Here is a 16,203-nt window from a genome sequence, read left to right as displayed (position 1 = left end):
ATTGCTCTCTAGAGCTCCCTGACAGGAGGGGCAGGGTGATCCCCCACCCTTACTGCTCTCTACAGCTCCCTGACAGGAGGGGCAGGGTGATCCCCCACCCTTATTGCTCTCTAGAGCTCCCTGACAGGAGGGGCAGGGTGATCCCCCACCCTTATTGCTCTCTACAGCTCCCTGACAGGAGGGGCAGGGTGATCCCCACCCTTATTGCTCTCTACAGCTCCCTGACAGGAGAGGCAGGGTGATCCCCCACCCTTACTGCTCTCTACAGCTCCCTGACAGGAGGGGCAGGGTGATCCCCCACCCTTATTGCTCTCTACAGCTCCCTGTGACAGGAGGGGCAGCCAGGTGGGGATCAGGCTCTCATCCCAGGAAACCAGGGACAGGACGAGAGGGCGCAGCCTTAAGCTGGACCAGTGGAGTTCAGGTTGCGCATTAGGAGGAATTTCTTCACATTGGAATGGGCTGCCCAAGGCGGTGGTGGAGTCACTGTCTCTGGAGGTGTTTAAGGAAAGACCGGACGTGGCACCCAGTGTCATAGCGGTGTTCGGTCATGGTTGGACTCGATAATCTCAGAAGTCTTTCCCAACCTGACTGACCGTGAATGAGTTACAAACACACTCGCTGTACAGGGCCCGACGCTCCCGCCGCACCCCTCAGCGCCTTCCCGCCCCTCCGCGGGGGCGGGGCCGTGCGCAGCGCCGTGCGCAGCGCCACGTGACTGGCGGGAAGCCGCGAGGGGCGGGGCGAGGCCGTTCAGGCCCCCCCCTCACGCGGAGTGGGCGGGGCGTGCGGCGGCGCAGGCGCAGTGCGCGCTCCGGCCGGCCCGGCTGTGGGAAGCCGGAAGCGCCGGGCGGTGCGGCCGCCATGGGGCTCTTCGGGAAGACCCCCGAGAAGCCGCCCAAGGAGCTGGTGAGGGGCCGGAGCCGCCGAGCGGGCCCGGGCGGCGGCGGGGCCGGGAGTTTGAGGGGGGAGTAGCGGCAGGGCCGTGTGGCGTTGCTATGGCGTCGGGCGGGGACTGCGGAGGGGCCGGGCTCGGCCTGGCCCTGGCGGAGGCTGCACCCGGGCCGGGACCGGGCCGTGAGACCTCACAGAACCTCCCGGTATCTGAAGGGGCCTGCAGGGACCCGGGGAGGAGCTGTTTGTGAGGAATTGGAGTGGCGGGACAAGAGGGAAGGGGTACAAGTTGATAGAGTGGAAATTTACGTTAGATCCTAAGAAGAAATTCCTCCCTTTGAGCGTGGTGAGACACTGGAACAGGTTACCCATGGAAGCTGTGGCGGCTGCCCCATCCCTGGAAATGTTCAAAGCCAAACTGGATAAGGCCTTGAGCGACCTGGTCTAGTGGAAGGTGTCCCTGCCCGTGGCAGGGGTGCTTGGAAGGAGCTATATGGTCTGTAAGGCTCCTTTCAACCCCCTAATAAACTGTGTTTCCAGGAACAGCTTTCTGCTGCCACAGTGGAATGAAATAATCAAGACACTGGTGGATTTCACTGTTGCCTTTCATAAGTAGCCATGAATGAGTTAAAAAAAATCTGCTGTTTGCTGAGAGGAAGATCAAATATATTAGAGGTACTGGAAAAGCAGCAGGGAGAATGACAGGCACACAAGCTGAATGCTCAGACAAGCTGCAGTGTCACAGATGTTCCCTGGTGCTTTGTAGCAGCTGAGTCCCAGGGGAGCAGGCTGTGGCTGTTGCTTGTGGGTGAGAGAACCAGATGAGGAATGTACCTTTGGGAGTGTCCTTCCCTTCCTCCTGTGCCTGTGTCAGAGCACTGCGTGGGCTGGGTCAGTGTGCTGAGCTCCTGAGTGTGGCACAAGAGAGCCCTGGGAGAGCTGGGGCTGGGGGCTGCTGCTCTCAGGGGTGGGTGGCACATCAGGCAGCTGTGGAACCCTCACATGTGGAACTGCTCATGCTGCACTCAGGAGTTCTCACCTCCTGCCTGAGGGCCACTCCTGCTCTTTTGCCTTCCCTAACTGGTGAGCTTGCCATGTTTTCCAGTAGCACAGAGCCTATGGGGCATCTTGGAGCTCTTGGAGAATGGTGCCAGCCACCTCAAACCTTCTTTTTGGTGCACAGCAACAGGTCAAGGAGCAGTGGCCATAAAATAAACCACACTTCCACCTTTACAGGAGGAAAAGCTTCTTTATGCTGAGGGTGGAACAGCTGCCCAGGGAGGCTGTGGAGTCTCCCTCTCTGGAGCCATTCTAAACACACCTGGACACGTTCCTGTGTCACCTGCTCTGGGTGACCCTGCCTTGGCAGGGGGTTTGCACTGGCTGATCTCCAGAGATCCCTTCCTAAGCCAGTGATTCTGTGATTCTTTGCAGAAAACCCTAAAAATGCAGCATGGGACAGGTGGAGGGAGAGGTGACAAGAGTCCTCTTGCTGTCATGAGCCCTCCCTGAGGGTGCAGGCTGGCATGGTGACTTCACAGCCCTAACACTGATATTGAGACACCCATTATTAGTTAAAAATTCCTTTCCTCCTGTACCTAACTGCAGCTTTAGAAGGAAAAAGCAGTAGCTGTTTCTGCATCCTGGCTGGTGTCTGCCAGCAGCTGTGCTCAGATGCAGTCCCTGAGCAGGGCTAGGGGGACCCGTCCAAGCACTGCAGGAGGATGGGGAGGGGTTGAGATTTTTGTGATGGCAATGATTTGCCCTCAGTTCTTTTGTCTGCCCACTCTGTTGATGTGAGATAATTTATTTATGATCAATACAAGGCAAATATCTTCAGCCCTTGTGAAGAGCTGGTGATACATTTCAGCCTGTCTAAAGCTGGGGATTTATTGTACTTTTAATGCCATGTCTGGATCATTTGAACTTAAAAAGTGGATTTTCCTCCAGTGTAGTGTGAGTTGGCTCTTTTCAGCTTGAGTGCTTTGCTGGCTGACTCTGGCATGATGCAGTGCTGTGAGAGGGATGTTTTTGTTTAGATCAGGAGTGAAGCAGAATTGCTTCATCAGCCTGGAGTTGTGCTCAGGGTAATTATCTCTGCTCAGCTGGACCACAGACTCCTGTTCCAGCATTGCTGCCTTGTGCCATGGTCTGCATCCATGTCCCTGTGTCCTGTGTGAGATGGGCAGTGTGACTTCCTTACAGCTCAGCAAATTGCAGTCTCATGTAGCTGGGAGCATGGACCAGCCTGGATAAGAGTCAGTGGGGTTTCCTCCTCCTCTTACACAAAGCAGGAGGGGAGTTGGGAGCCCCAGGGAAGGCATAAACACCCAGCTGTGCCTTTGGGACAGTCATGTCAAACCCCTGGCAGTGCTAGGGATGAGCTGTGAAAGAGTTTCCACAACCAGTCTTGATTTAATGGTGTGTTTGTGCTGGGCTGTGCACCCCAGAGACAGAAGCTGCAGATCCTGCTGTGGTTCATTTGACAGTTGCTGATTGTGCTTGTACATGAAGGCTTGTTGTGTGTTGGTTTGTTCTAGAATACAAGTTGTGGAGCAAATCTCTGGCAGGTGTTACATTTGAGACAGGACAATTGGCCAGCCAGAGCTTGTCATGTTTCTCTCAGTCTCTCTTCCCCCTGCCTTTTTCCTCTCATGTAGTCCATACTCAAAAAAGGGACCTTCTTGGCTTTCTGTCAGGGTGAGCAATGACTCTCCAGGATGTTATCTCTTCTGCTCTGAAGAACAAGAGAGGAGGATGCACTCAGTTCTGGGTTTGGGGTTTTTTGCTTGTAAACACAGGGTTTAACTAAAGGTACAAGAGCTTTCTGAAACCTCTTAGAAACTTCTGCCCCTCTGCAGGGCTTTGGGTTGTATGTGGGGGTTTTTAAGCTGATTTTGTGCTTGGGCACCTCAAATGGTGGCTTTTGTCTGCAGTCAAAACACAGTCCTGTTCACCATGACCAAGAGAAAGTCTTTTGAGACTGGTGAAAGTCTAAATCTGTTGCTCTGCTGGGCTTGTGCACCAAAGAGAACTTGCTTTACAAGTTTTCATTGCACAAGTTCTCTTCACTCTGCTTCCCTGGAGGGTTGGTCAGGGCAAGTGGAGCTCCTCACCTCCTGGATGAGTCAGAGGATCTGGAACAGAGAGATCTTGGCAAGTGCCAGGAGGGAGCTGCTAAAGGAGTGGCTGTGTTTGAACACCACCAAAGGCAGGGGAAGGGAAGCTGGAGGGCAGAGAGACCTGAGCAAGTGGGAGGAACCCAGAGCAGGAACCTCAAAATGTTGAGCAATGCAAGACTGGGCCAACCATCCCTGCACACAGGGATGTGCAGCCTGGGGCTGGCTGGGCACCAGCTCTGCAGGAAAGGATCTGCTTTCCCATGGATAATAAACGAGTTCCCAGTGCACCTCTGCAGCAATGGGGGCAAACAGGGTGTGTTGGGAAGTGTGGTCACAGTGCTGAGTGCTCAGTCACTGTGCTACTCTGCAGAAGTGTCCCAGTGTGGGCACCCAGCTCAGGAGGGATCTCTGCAAGCTGGGCAAGGGTGGCAGAGGCTGCAGAGGTGTCCCAGTGTGGGCACCCAGCTCAGGAGGGATCTCTGCAAGCTGGGCAAGGGTGGCAGAGGCCATCAGGATGGAGGAGGGCTGGAGCCTGTGGTGCAGGAGGAGTGGCTGTGGGAACTGGGCTCGTTTTGACTTGGAGAAGAGAAGCTGAAGGAGCAGGGGTCTGAAGCCCCTTGCTGCCTCTGCTGGGGTTGGAGTCAAGGCACAGACAGGTACCTTTGAGGTGTGTGCAGTGACAGGAGGGGGGCTACAGCCACAGTTGGCCAGAGGAGAGTTTTGAATTGAACATGAAAGGCCAGGTTGGATGGAGCTCTAAGCAATCTGGTTTAGTGGAAGGTGGAAATAGATGGTCTTTAAGGTCCCTTCCAACCCAAACCATTCCAGGATTCCATGAGGAAAGGTCTTCCCCACCCAGGAGTAGTTTAAGTGCATTTGCTCAGAGTGGCTGTGAAGTCTCTGCCCTCAAACAGTATCAAAACTCAGTGGATGAGACCTGAGCCTGTCTGAGCTCTGAACTTGATCCTGCTTTGAGCAGGGGTTGGCTTGGAGACCTGCTGGGGATCTTCCTGACTGAAATGGGCAGTAGCACTCTTGGGGCTGTCATCTGTGCCAAAGTCTGTCCCTGCTGCTGAAACCCCCTGTGGCAAGTTCCCTGTGTACAGTGACAGGGCAGTGATGTGGGAAGGTAGCCAGGCTGTGAGCATCTGACTCACAAATCACATCCTGGAGTCATTGAAGAGTTTTGGTTGGAAAGGATCTATAAAGGTCCTCCTTAACTCCTTGTCTGAGCATTAAGAGCAGTGCAGGAATTGATGGTATCTCTGCAATGTTTGGGGGTTTTATTATTTGAATAATGAAATATTTTAGCATCACTCATAACTTGCAGCTCATGCAATTTGAAGTGCTGCTTTTGATACTGAATGTTTAAGTTACATGAAAGTATAAAAGCATAGTTTTGAAGTTGGAATTTCAAGTAACTCTCACTTTCTCTTTTTAAGGTCAATGAATGGTCCTTGAAGATAAGGAAAGAAATGAGAGTGATTGATAGACAGATCAGAGGTTTGTACTTGTGTCTCATTCTTTGTTTTTACTCTCCTTGTGTGTCTTCAAGGTTTTTTTTTTACTTTAATTGAGGCAGGCTGTGAAATTTAATAACTTGGGGTAGTCTGTCACATCTGGAGTAAAGGAAGATAAATGTGGTCCTGGGGCCAGACTCAGTCTGTGTTACAAAATGATGTCTCTGTGAAGTCATCTTAGGAAAATTTTCAAAAGAACATGAATATTTCATGCTCCAGTAAGACATAATGCTCTTAAATCCCTTTGGATAACTTGTATTAGACTTATTATCCAGAATTTCACCCACATTGATTTAATGAGTAGTATCAGTATGGTAAATAATTCACATGTAGACAGTTCCACTGGCATGTACTGGTGTGAAAGTGCACATGCCAAGCAAAAGTACCTTGCTGTCAGCTTGGAAAAATTACAAACAGAAGAGTGGAAGGAAAAAAAAAAGTATTTTCTGTGTGTGGGTGTTTTGGTATTAAATAATGAGCATTACACTGCTGAATGTGTCTTGAAAAGCAGACAAGTTGCTTAGTATTGCACTGCTGTTAGTTCAGAATTTGTTCTACCTGCCTTCCCTGAGCCTGAAAACAGGTTTGGGCCTAGGTTTTGTTTTCCCCTTATTTCAAATCCCTAGCCTGTCTCTGGGATTTGTCCATGGGAGGATATTTTGTGTCAGCATCTGGTTACTGGCAGAGCACATCCTGCATTCCCCATCCTTCCCCAGCCCAGTGCCTCTGGAGTGACCTGGCAGGGTTTGTGTCTTGCAGACTTGTAGGAGTTGGTTGGAGAAGGTTGCTTGTGCAGTACAAAATCTGTCTTTGTCCTTGTCTCCAGTATGAGGAACAGAGTTTGTGTCTTTCCCAGGAAAACTGATCTACAGGGATGTGAATTCTTTTACTTTCTCCAGGGCACTTTGTGTGGCTGTATCAGGCACAGAGGAGCTGCAACTCTGATCTTACTAGCAAAATATGTTTTAGAGGCTGCATCTTCCACAGGAACAGAGTGCCCACGTGCTCACTACTGATGTTCCTGGAAATTTTGGGTTTCTCTTAACCTTTTACATGCCATAATGCTTTTAATGGCCTGCACAGATACTAGGGTACATGGTAGTGTGATATTTTGATGTAGATCTAATAATTAATTAGATTAATCTAATTATTTTAGCAGCTCTAAACCTGTCTGTGTTTCAGAGTCCTACATTCACAGAAATACAGTTCAGCACTAACCACCAACCATCTGCTACACTGATAATTGCCCTTAAAATAAAGTAAATAATATCTTGGTGCCAGGATTTCACATTTTACCAAGGGTCACCTATGGATTGGTTCTGCTGGACACTTCCCAGGCTAGCAGGCTGCTCCTGAAGGATGGCAGCCAAGTGCCACCAAAGGTTTCCTCAGAAGTTACTCACTGTAGCTGGATTCTGCCATCCTCTCCTGTTTCACCTGAGCCTGACACAGGAAATCCCTGCAATCTTTAAGGAAGGATGCTAAGCTGGAACCTGTCTTAGTTTCCTTGGGGAAAGCTGTGCTGGATGTGTTTGAACAAGGCAACACTAGATCCACCTGGGATGAACTGAGTGGGCTTGGATCACTTGAGCACTTGGCTTGCCCAGTCAGCAGAGTTACTGAAATAGCAGCACACTCTTTGAAACCATCTGTTGTTGGACTGGTGCTGCTGTAGTGATTTCTGTTTGGGGTAGGTTGTTTTTCAGGGCTTGGAAGGTTTGGAGAAATGAAAGGTGTCCTTGTTACTTCAGAATTGAAATTTTTGAGTGGATAGAGTTGGAGTAACACAGTAACTTTGTGTTTTGCTGAGCTGTGAGTCCCTCTTGCAGGTGCTTTGGGCTGCTGTGTGCCTCTTGTGCTTGGTAGTGCTGCAGAGGCACTGGGGAGGTGACTTTGGCTCCCTTGAGGAGTGTAGCTGGCACTGCCCTTCAAAGATGGATTGGCTGTTCCTGCATCCTTGTGCCACTGATCTCACAGCCAGCACTTGATGCCATGAGAGCATTCACTCGGGGGCAGCTGTCCCACTCCAGCCTGGCTGCAGGACACAATACTTAGGGTTGTTTTCAGCCTGACAGAGTGAGTGTTGTAATTCCTCAGTGCTGCTGGGGTTCTTCTGGTGCTTTCTGTTTCCTGCTGGAGCACTTCAACTCTTTTTTACCTGGAACTCAGCTCAGTCCCATGTCTGACACACAAATGTCATCAAGTTTGTAGTGTTTCTGAAAATAATAGTGGGAAAGCAGCAACGGTATGTTTTTCTGATTATAATCCTACAGCTTTCTGCCAGTCCTTTAAGGTAAACACCTCAGTGAATGATACTGAGAGAATTGCTGGTCTTGAGTACAGGGTTCATTAACTCCCACCTGAGAAGCTGTGTTGAAGGCTCCAAGTTAGCTTGTGCCAGAAGGAGTGTGTTGGTGCCTTTGTTTTTATAAAAGGGCAGCTTCTGATTCTTCCAGTGTATAACTTTGTCTGGCATAAATCAAGAAGACTCAAAGCTAAATATGAACAGAGGCTTTCTTTGAAAAAATTGTTCTTGTGGTCATTTCAATCAACTCTTTACAGGAAGGTGAGGAACCCTTACTATCTGAATTCTTTATTTACTTTAGGATAATTTTTCTTATGGACTATGAGATCCACATTTCATCAGTGACTAATTTATTGCTGAGTCTGGAAAAGAAAGGAAGTTAATATTGTCCCTGCTTACTCTTGCATTTTTTACTCTGGGCTTTTTGGAGTACCTGGCTCCTGCTGTTCACAGCCAGTGTTACCTGGCAGGGCAGAACTGTCAACAGTGACACCAGATTTGCTGGAGAAACCAATGGTATTTAAGAAGGCCTTTTTAGTGTTTAATAGTCCAACCAACTCCTTGCTCATATTTAGTTCAGTATTCCCACTTAAGCACACTCTTAAAAAAATCTGCTGAACAAAGCTGGATGCCAGGAGAGTTTGAACAGGATGTTTCAAGTTAGATGTATATTTTGTGTATGTGTATTTGTATCAGGCCAGTTTAACAGTCAGGAAGTTATTTTCAAGTTGTGAGTCAAGTCATCCTCTCAGAGTGCTTTGTTCTTACAGGACCTTTTTTTGCTTTGTAAGCTCTTAGTCAGCTCAGCATCATGGATAATATTCTCAGACAGTCCTTTAGAGTACTCTTGACTGCAAAGGAAATTACAGAGCTGGATGTTCAGTAATGAGAATTTTCCTATTAAGATTTAGCTGAATTAATCAGCTGACATGTAAATCAACCCAGAACAAGGTCCTTGAGTAACAGAAGGAACCTGAAATCAAGCAGAAACAATTCTTTGCATTGGAAACACAGCTCAACAAATGACTGATTTCTCTTCTATATCCTTAGGAGTTGATCATTGTTTGCTGTGTTTTTCTGTGCTCCAGATATCCAGAGGGAAGAGGAGAAGGTGAAGAGGTCAATAAAGGATGCTGCCAAAAAGAATCAGAGAGACGTGTGTGTGATCCTGGCCAAGGAGCTGGTCCGCTCTCGGAAGGCTGTAAGCAAACTCTATGCATCCAAAGCTCACATGAACTCAGTTCTCATGGGGATGAAGAACCAGCTTGGTAAGAGCAAATCCTGAATCCAAGCAGTGCTCTGGCAGTAGAAGTGAGGTCTGAGGTTTCCTTGTCCAGAACCAAAATCAAATACAGGCAGAGCTTGAATGTGGGAGCAGCCATGCTCCTGTGGAAAGCAGCTGATTCCAGTGGGCTTCAGGAGCCTGGGAAGATCCTCCCAGAGCTGTGAGGCTGCTGAAGTGCTACCCCCTAATCCCAGCAGGCACATGCACCCACACTGTCAGAGCAGAGCCTTGGCCACCACCCCATAAACACACACAGCTTTCACACACTGTGAACAGCTCCACCTGCTCTTCCTCTTCAGCTCATGAGGACTCGGGTCCACTGGTAGAACACAATACACACAACAGATCAGTTGTTCCAGGAGCTGCTCTCAGATGCTCTGTCCAAGCTGGCCAGATGTCTGGTACCTGCCCCAGATCTCCTTCTCTGCCTGAACTGCTGGTACTTGGTCCTGCAGGCCCCTGAGGTTTGTGTGTTCCCTGATGCACTTCAGTCCTTCCCCAATCTACCTTTGGTCATTCCCCTAAGATTCAGGTATGTTCCTGTATTCCCCTTAAAAGATCCATTGTAAGTTTTCCCCATGTCCAAACATGCTCTTTTCCCCTGCATCCTTGTAAGGAGTCCTGCATCCCTGTAGGCAGTAACCCCCTCAGTCTGCAGAATGCTCTAAGGCTGTTTCTCCAGTGCCCTGCCTGGATGGGTGTCCCACCCTGGGCTGTGAAGCAATCAGGGAGCTCCCAGTTTTGGTTTCTTGGGGTTCCTGCCCTCATTGTTCCCCACATCCTTGCTGGTTCCCTGTTTGCTGTGATGAGCTGCTCAGCAGATGATGTAACACCTCTCCTCAGAGCCTGAGGGTTCCAGTGGTGTGAGAATCACATGCTCTGGAACTGAGCTCACAGCAATTGGGAGCACATTCTTAGTGTGCATTTCTAAACAGTTGGAATGCATCCCTAATACCCCTGTGTCCTGGTGGAGCCTGTGTCACTGATTTTGACAGGATCTGTCACAGGAGTAGAATTCTCTTCATCTTGTAGATGGTTGCTTCCCTAGCGAGAGTCTGGGGGCATTTACCAACAACCTGCATGGGGATGGGGCAGCAGTGCTTGATTTCTTAGTGTGGATGAATCCTTTTGCCCTTTGGCTTAACACCCATGTTCTGTAAACCCTCCTTGGTCCTTTGTGTTCCTCCAGAACCAGCAGATTTCCCTTGTTCCTTATCCACATCAGAAATCTGCTCTAATATACTTCCTATATGCAGAGTTTTCCATAGCTGGAAACAGTCCAGCCTGTAACAAGCAGAGCAGAAAGCTGTAAAGACAGGAGAAGACTTGGTGGAGATGAACAAGCTGCTGAAATGTCAAAGCATTTCCTCCACCCCAGCATCATCCAAGTAGATTTTAATGTTGGATGAGTGATAAAACAGGAAGTCACACTGTGAACCTTAAGGGTAATTTTATGATGGTTCAAATGTGGCTCCCCATGCATCTCACTCAGGAAAGGAAGGTAGGACCATCCTTGCAGCTTAAGGTGTCCATTAAAAGGAAAAATTCAAAACAGCCTCCTCCTTATTACCACTGCCAGCATCTTCATCTTCCTGGGAATGTTCTGATACACATAGATAGGAAATACAGAGGAATCTAAAATTCAGTCTGGGGTTTGTTTGAGAAATGACCACTCAAGGCAAGGTGTCTGTTAGTTTGTTACAAGTGTAGGGCTCTTAAATTACTAAAATAAAAAATAATATGTGCTGTACCTTCAATTTGCTTCGTTAAGGAGTGACCATTTTATATACAAACAGGTAAGTTCTCCATGTCCAGGAAGCTGCAAAGCTGGATGGCAGAATTCAAACATCTTCAAAGTACCCTTAATTACTGCTTTTTGATCTTGATGTATCAATACATACGAGGAGACCTTAGAAGTTAGAATAGCCTCTGGAAAGGGTATTGTTAAATTCAGTTTAAACAAGCTTATTTTTGGCTTGTCTGCGTCAGTATTAATGTTGTAGCTTACTCTTTGCTGTGGAACTGTTGCAGCAGAGCTTCTGCCAGGGTTGGTTTCCAGCAGCTGGTGTCAGGCAGGAGATCCCTGGTTCAGCAGTCACTGCAGCTCTGATGCTGAGGGGCTGGGTAGGGGCAACTCTTTCCCTGTCTTTGGTGACCTGGGTGCAGGTGGGTTGAAATCTCTCTGCAGACCACCTGGGCTCCTCATTGTACAGGACATTTATAGCTTTGCTATAAATATGACTTTTCCAGTGTGGATATAAGTTGGGCTTTTCCAGGAATTTAGTCAAGAGTGAAGTGCAATGCCCATTTAATTTTTAAATTGAATTGCCTAAATGTAAAGAAACTTCCATGTAGGGAGGATATAATTCCTCTGCTTTCAGCAGTGCATTAATTGTTCAAACTGTTCTGTGCCTCTCTCCTTCACAGCTGTCCTCAGAGTAGCAGGTTCATTGCAGAAGAGCACAGAAGTCATGAAAGCTATGCAAAATCTAGTAAAAATCCCAGAAATCCAAGCAACGATGAGGGACTTGTCCAAAGAGATGATGAAGGTAAGGTCTGGCACATAAATCAGACTGGGGTGAACACAATGTGGCTGTTACTGAGCTGTGCAGCCACTTGGGCGGCCCCTTTGTCACAGGGAGCTCAGGACACTCTGACTCCATGGCCAGCCTGATACTGGTGACACAAAGAGTTGAAAATCTAACAGCAAAAAGCTGTTAGACCAACATTCCTAATAACAATTTTGAGTCAAAATTGGGAGCATATGGGGAATTTATTCACCATAGACATGTTCAAAGAAACAACAATTTTCAGGCATTTATATACACTATAACAGCCAAGATTTTTTTAATAGACACTCCTAAAAATCTGCCCAATTTATTGCATCATGGTAGAGGTGTTTTGTTTCTTTTAATTACTAGCAGAACATCTCATCTGTCTTTGTTTAATGGATAACCTGAGTTTTATCCAGCTAACAGTGCTTTATTAAATGTGCTGTCCTGCTTAGACAATTACTATTGATTAAGTTTTCTGGGGAGTACAAGCCTATGAAGTGGCTCCCTTACTACACCTGCAATGTATAAATCAAGTTTTCTGGGATGTATAGGCCTCTGACTCCTTAACTCTCTCAAGATACCATTCTTGTTCTATGACATCTAATTAATCTCTAGTTGTATGATAACCACTAAACAATTATTTATTTTGTTCTTCAACTATAGATTCTCTAAGGGGTCTAGGTCCATAGAGTTCCTTTCTGCAGGTGCAGTGAGGTAATTTCTCAGGGTTTTCTACTGACACTTAGCCAATACAGATCTAAACCAATACCAGCCAAAATAATGCAATCAAACATTCCTTAACTAGTTAAGTTTATTACAAAATTTTTAAAGAATCACAAAACTGGCTAATTCAGATATAACTCACTGTCAGTGGTTTAAAGCATCCAGCTCAGTGTCTCCATGTGATGGGAGTGCTCTGATTTGAAAGCATACATAATTCTCTGTTATGACTATTACATTTTCAACTACCAAAGTTGTTTTGCTTTTTCCTTTCTTACCACTCTAGACTGTTTATTTAGAAATAAATTTATTTGAACTAATTTCATCATTGTGCACCAGCATGGTTTGACCATATGTAGGTTGAAGGGCCTGCAAAGGAATGTTTTGGGTTAGGGTTAAATGCAGGGTCAAATGCAGATAAAAAAATGCAGGGTCAAATGCAGATAAAAAAACCAAGCTGTGTCAAAGAGCAGTTTTACAGTGTGCTACACAATTCATGCTGCATGACTGAAACCCTTGTATTTCACATGCTTGGAGCAGGCTGGGTTCTTGGTTTAGGTGTGCAACAACAATAAATAACCATGGAATCATGGAATGGTTTGGGTTGGAAAGGATCTTAAAGATCATGTAATTCCAGCCCCCCTGCCATGGACAGGGACATCTGCCACTGGATCAGGTTGCTCAGAGCCCCATCTGACCTGGCTGGGAACACTCCCAGGAACTGGGCATCCACAGCTTCTCTGGGGAACCTGTTCCAGCTCACTGGGAAGAATTTCTTCCTAATACCTAATTTAAATCTCTCCTCTTTTGGTTTAAATAACTTGAGGTTTTCCAAGTGAGAACAGGTGCCTTTAATCCTCAGTTTTCTTCCTGCTTTTCCTCTGCAGTTGTAGAGATGTGTGCTCATGTTACATCCCTGGATAGGCATAAGCCCATCTCCCAAGTAGAAATGAGTTTTCTTACTCTGCTGTTTCCACGGGCATCACAGGCTGCCTTGTTTTTTTCTGCTAGGCTGGAATTATAGAGGAAATGCTGGAAGACACCTTTGAAGGCCTGGAGGATCAGGAGGAGATGGAGGAGGAAGCTGAGGCAGAAATTGACAAAATCCTTTTTGAAATTACAGCTGGTGAGTTTGTGGGCACTGCTGAGAGCCAGGTCCCTGCTCTGTGGCATCTCTTCCTTTGGTGATGGGCAGAGAGCTCTGACAAGCTGATTTCTCAGGGAATACTGGCTGAGAAGGCCAGTGGGGCTCAGCAGGACAGAACTAAGATCCATCAGCTGCTCTCTGTGCAGTTTTGTAATTGAGGTTCTAACAGATCTGTGTTTGGCTATGCAGTGAATCCTCTTACCAAGGTGAAACTTACATGATTGGCTAGGTATTGTTATTAATGAAACCAAGAAATGATTGTTATTAATGAAACCAGAAACTCTGCTGCACTGCCTTGAGTCATAGGCTGTGTTGTGAGTCCTGGCAGTAACATGCTGTGTCTTGTTTGGGGGAAAAAAAACCCAAAGCAAACACAAAAACCCTCTTAAAGCCAAAACCACAACTTCTGCCTTCCAGCTCATGAAGTAATAATGATTTACTGGTTCAGTTATTTGATTTGGAGAATGCTTAGAATGCTCCTTTCACCTGGATTGCTTGTGATGTGGTGTGACAAAAACAAGCACCAGCTGCAGCACGCTGCAAGTGCAGGGCCCACCCTGCTGGCACCTTGTGCTCAGTGCCTGGCACATTGCCCTGTTCTTTCTCTCACCCTCATTTGCGTTTTCCATCCTGTTTCCCTGCCTCCTCCCGAGCAAGCAGCAGGGCTTGTGGGGAGCTGGGAGCCTCCTCCCAGAGGGCTGAGCTGGCAGGTCAGGGCTGCTGGGCAGCCAGCACCCCCCTGGGCTGGCCCTGGCCCAGCTCAGGGCTCTGACCTCCGTGGGAAATGACTGGTTGGGTTGTTTTAGATGTCCCCAAAAGCCACTAATCAAATGAAGACCTGACAGTCACTAATGAGCCTGTTTGTTGTTGCAGGGGCCTTGGGTAAAGCACCCAGTAAAGTCACAGATGCTCTGCCAGAGCCTGAGCCCATGGGGGCAGCAGCTGCTGCCGTGGATGAGGAAGAGGACATCGAGGCCATGCAGTCACGGTTGGCCACCCTGAGAAGCTAGGGCCAGGATGGATGTGTACAGTTGGCTTGATTTTATTCTGTCCTACCTTCAAAATGCAAAACTTTATGTATTCTCACTTATGTAATATATATATATTTTTTTTCTTTCTGAGGATTCTTTCCTCCAAGACACTACTGTAATATACTTCTTCCAGTTTTCTGTTCAGCCCATGTTTCCTGTGGTGACATGGCAAGGGTGGTGTAATGTTATGTATTTTTAGACATAAAGTCCTGAAATATATTCTCATCTTCAAGCAGCATTTCTCTCTAACAGGCACTTTGGTTTAATCTGCTACCAAAAACCTCCACCACTGTCAGATCTGTGTTTTCCTGAATCAATACAAATTTTATTAAAGCTGCTTCTAACAGTCACTCCTATGGCAGCAGTTTAGTTTGCATCACTTTGGCCTTTTTCACAAACAATACCCCCATCTTAACACCTGCCTTTTAGTTTTATTACACCTTTCTTCAGCACATTTAGGGCCTTCACTGCATCGTTAAAGAGAAGTTTTCAGTCTGTTCCAGCTCTGTATGGTCACAGGAGAGCCTGGCTTAGCCAAGGCTGTGGCACAGGGAGGGCAGGGCAGGTGGCAGCAGTGGGAGGGGGCCCTGACTCACCAGGCTCCTGGCAAAGCTGCCCATGGCAGTGCCAAGGCCTCTCTGCTGCTCCAAGAGCACATTTCAGGATCACAGGAGAGCTGTGTCTCCTCCCAAGGAAAAGCTTCAGGCAAAACGGATGTCACGGCTCACAAAAGGCTGTTTGGAAACCAAAAAACTCTGACCCAAACCTGTCACTGCCACAGCACCTCCCCAACAAAGGCCAGAGCTCTTCATTTTAAGGAAGCCAAATCTCTAAATAATTGTACCCTAACTGCAAGGGTAGAAAAACACACAAGGCACACAGAGAGCTGGATGGAGTCCAACACCTCCCAGTTTCAGCCATGAAAGCATGGGAAGGGCCAAGCACTGTTCACCTTTGTGCTGGGGGAGGCAAAGTATCCCCAGTGCTTCAGGGCTCTGCAATTCAAGTGTTCATCTCCACCCCAAATGCAACAAAAACAGGCAAGAGGGACAGCTTGTTTTTTGCGGTCTTAAAAAAACCAGAAAGGACACATCAGAAACAAAGTGGGTGAGAGCTGCAATAAAACAAGACTGAACAACAGCACCATGATAAGAGCTCAAAATGCAGTTTCAACAATGAGTCTAAGGTCAGTGTGACTCAGCTCCTGTACTCCAGCTGCCCACAAATACTGCAGCTGGTGCCAAGGAAAGCAATTAACCTGCTCACTGTCATCTCCTTCAACTTGGTGGTTCAAGAGAGAACGCTCAGGTAAGTGTTGTGTTTAAGCATACTTGACAAAGTTCATGCACAAAATGCCAAATCAAGGCACCTGAAGTGACTAGAACAAGTTATTTACTGTTGAGAGGTGGCAGCAAGTGAAGGCAGAGGAAAGCTCTCACTGAATTTAGTGAAGGGCTGGTGTGTAGGCAAACCTTCTGTAAATCAACTTAACTCTTACAAGAGTTCTTACAAGAGGCTCCTGCTCCTGCACATCACTGCAGCCTGACCCCTCTCCTGAGGGAGCAATCAGAGGAAACTGCTCTGAACAAGAACCCTGCCACCCAAGCCAGACTCAAGAGTTGCT

At 47.5% G+C, this 16,203-nt stretch overlaps 1 protein-coding gene across 1 annotated transcript; it reads left to right on the top strand.

Annotated features, from left to right (window-relative positions):
• Window positions 1–778: 778 nt before the first annotated feature.
• Window positions 779–14,929, top strand: CHMP3 (charged multivesicular body protein 3). Its single transcript, XM_066548766.1, has 6 exons — window positions 779–909; window positions 5,459–5,519; window positions 8,930–9,109; window positions 11,554–11,675; window positions 13,413–13,527; window positions 14,422–14,929. The coding sequence occupies exons 1-6, from the start codon at window positions 865–867 to the stop codon at window positions 14,556–14,558; spliced, it is 660 nt and encodes a 219-aa protein (XP_066404863.1). The 5' UTR covers window positions 779–864; the 3' UTR covers window positions 14,559–14,929.
• Window positions 14,930–16,203: the final 1,274 nt, after the last annotated feature.

Source organism: Molothrus aeneus, chromosome 4 (assembly GCF_037042795.1).
Source record: "Molothrus aeneus isolate 106 chromosome 4, BPBGC_Maene_1.0, whole genome shotgun sequence".
Taxonomy (NCBI): Eukaryota; Metazoa; Chordata; class Aves; order Passeriformes; family Icteridae; genus Molothrus; species Molothrus aeneus.
The sequence above is the reverse complement of the archived record's forward strand: the minus strand, read 5'-3'. Positions and strand labels throughout refer to the sequence as shown.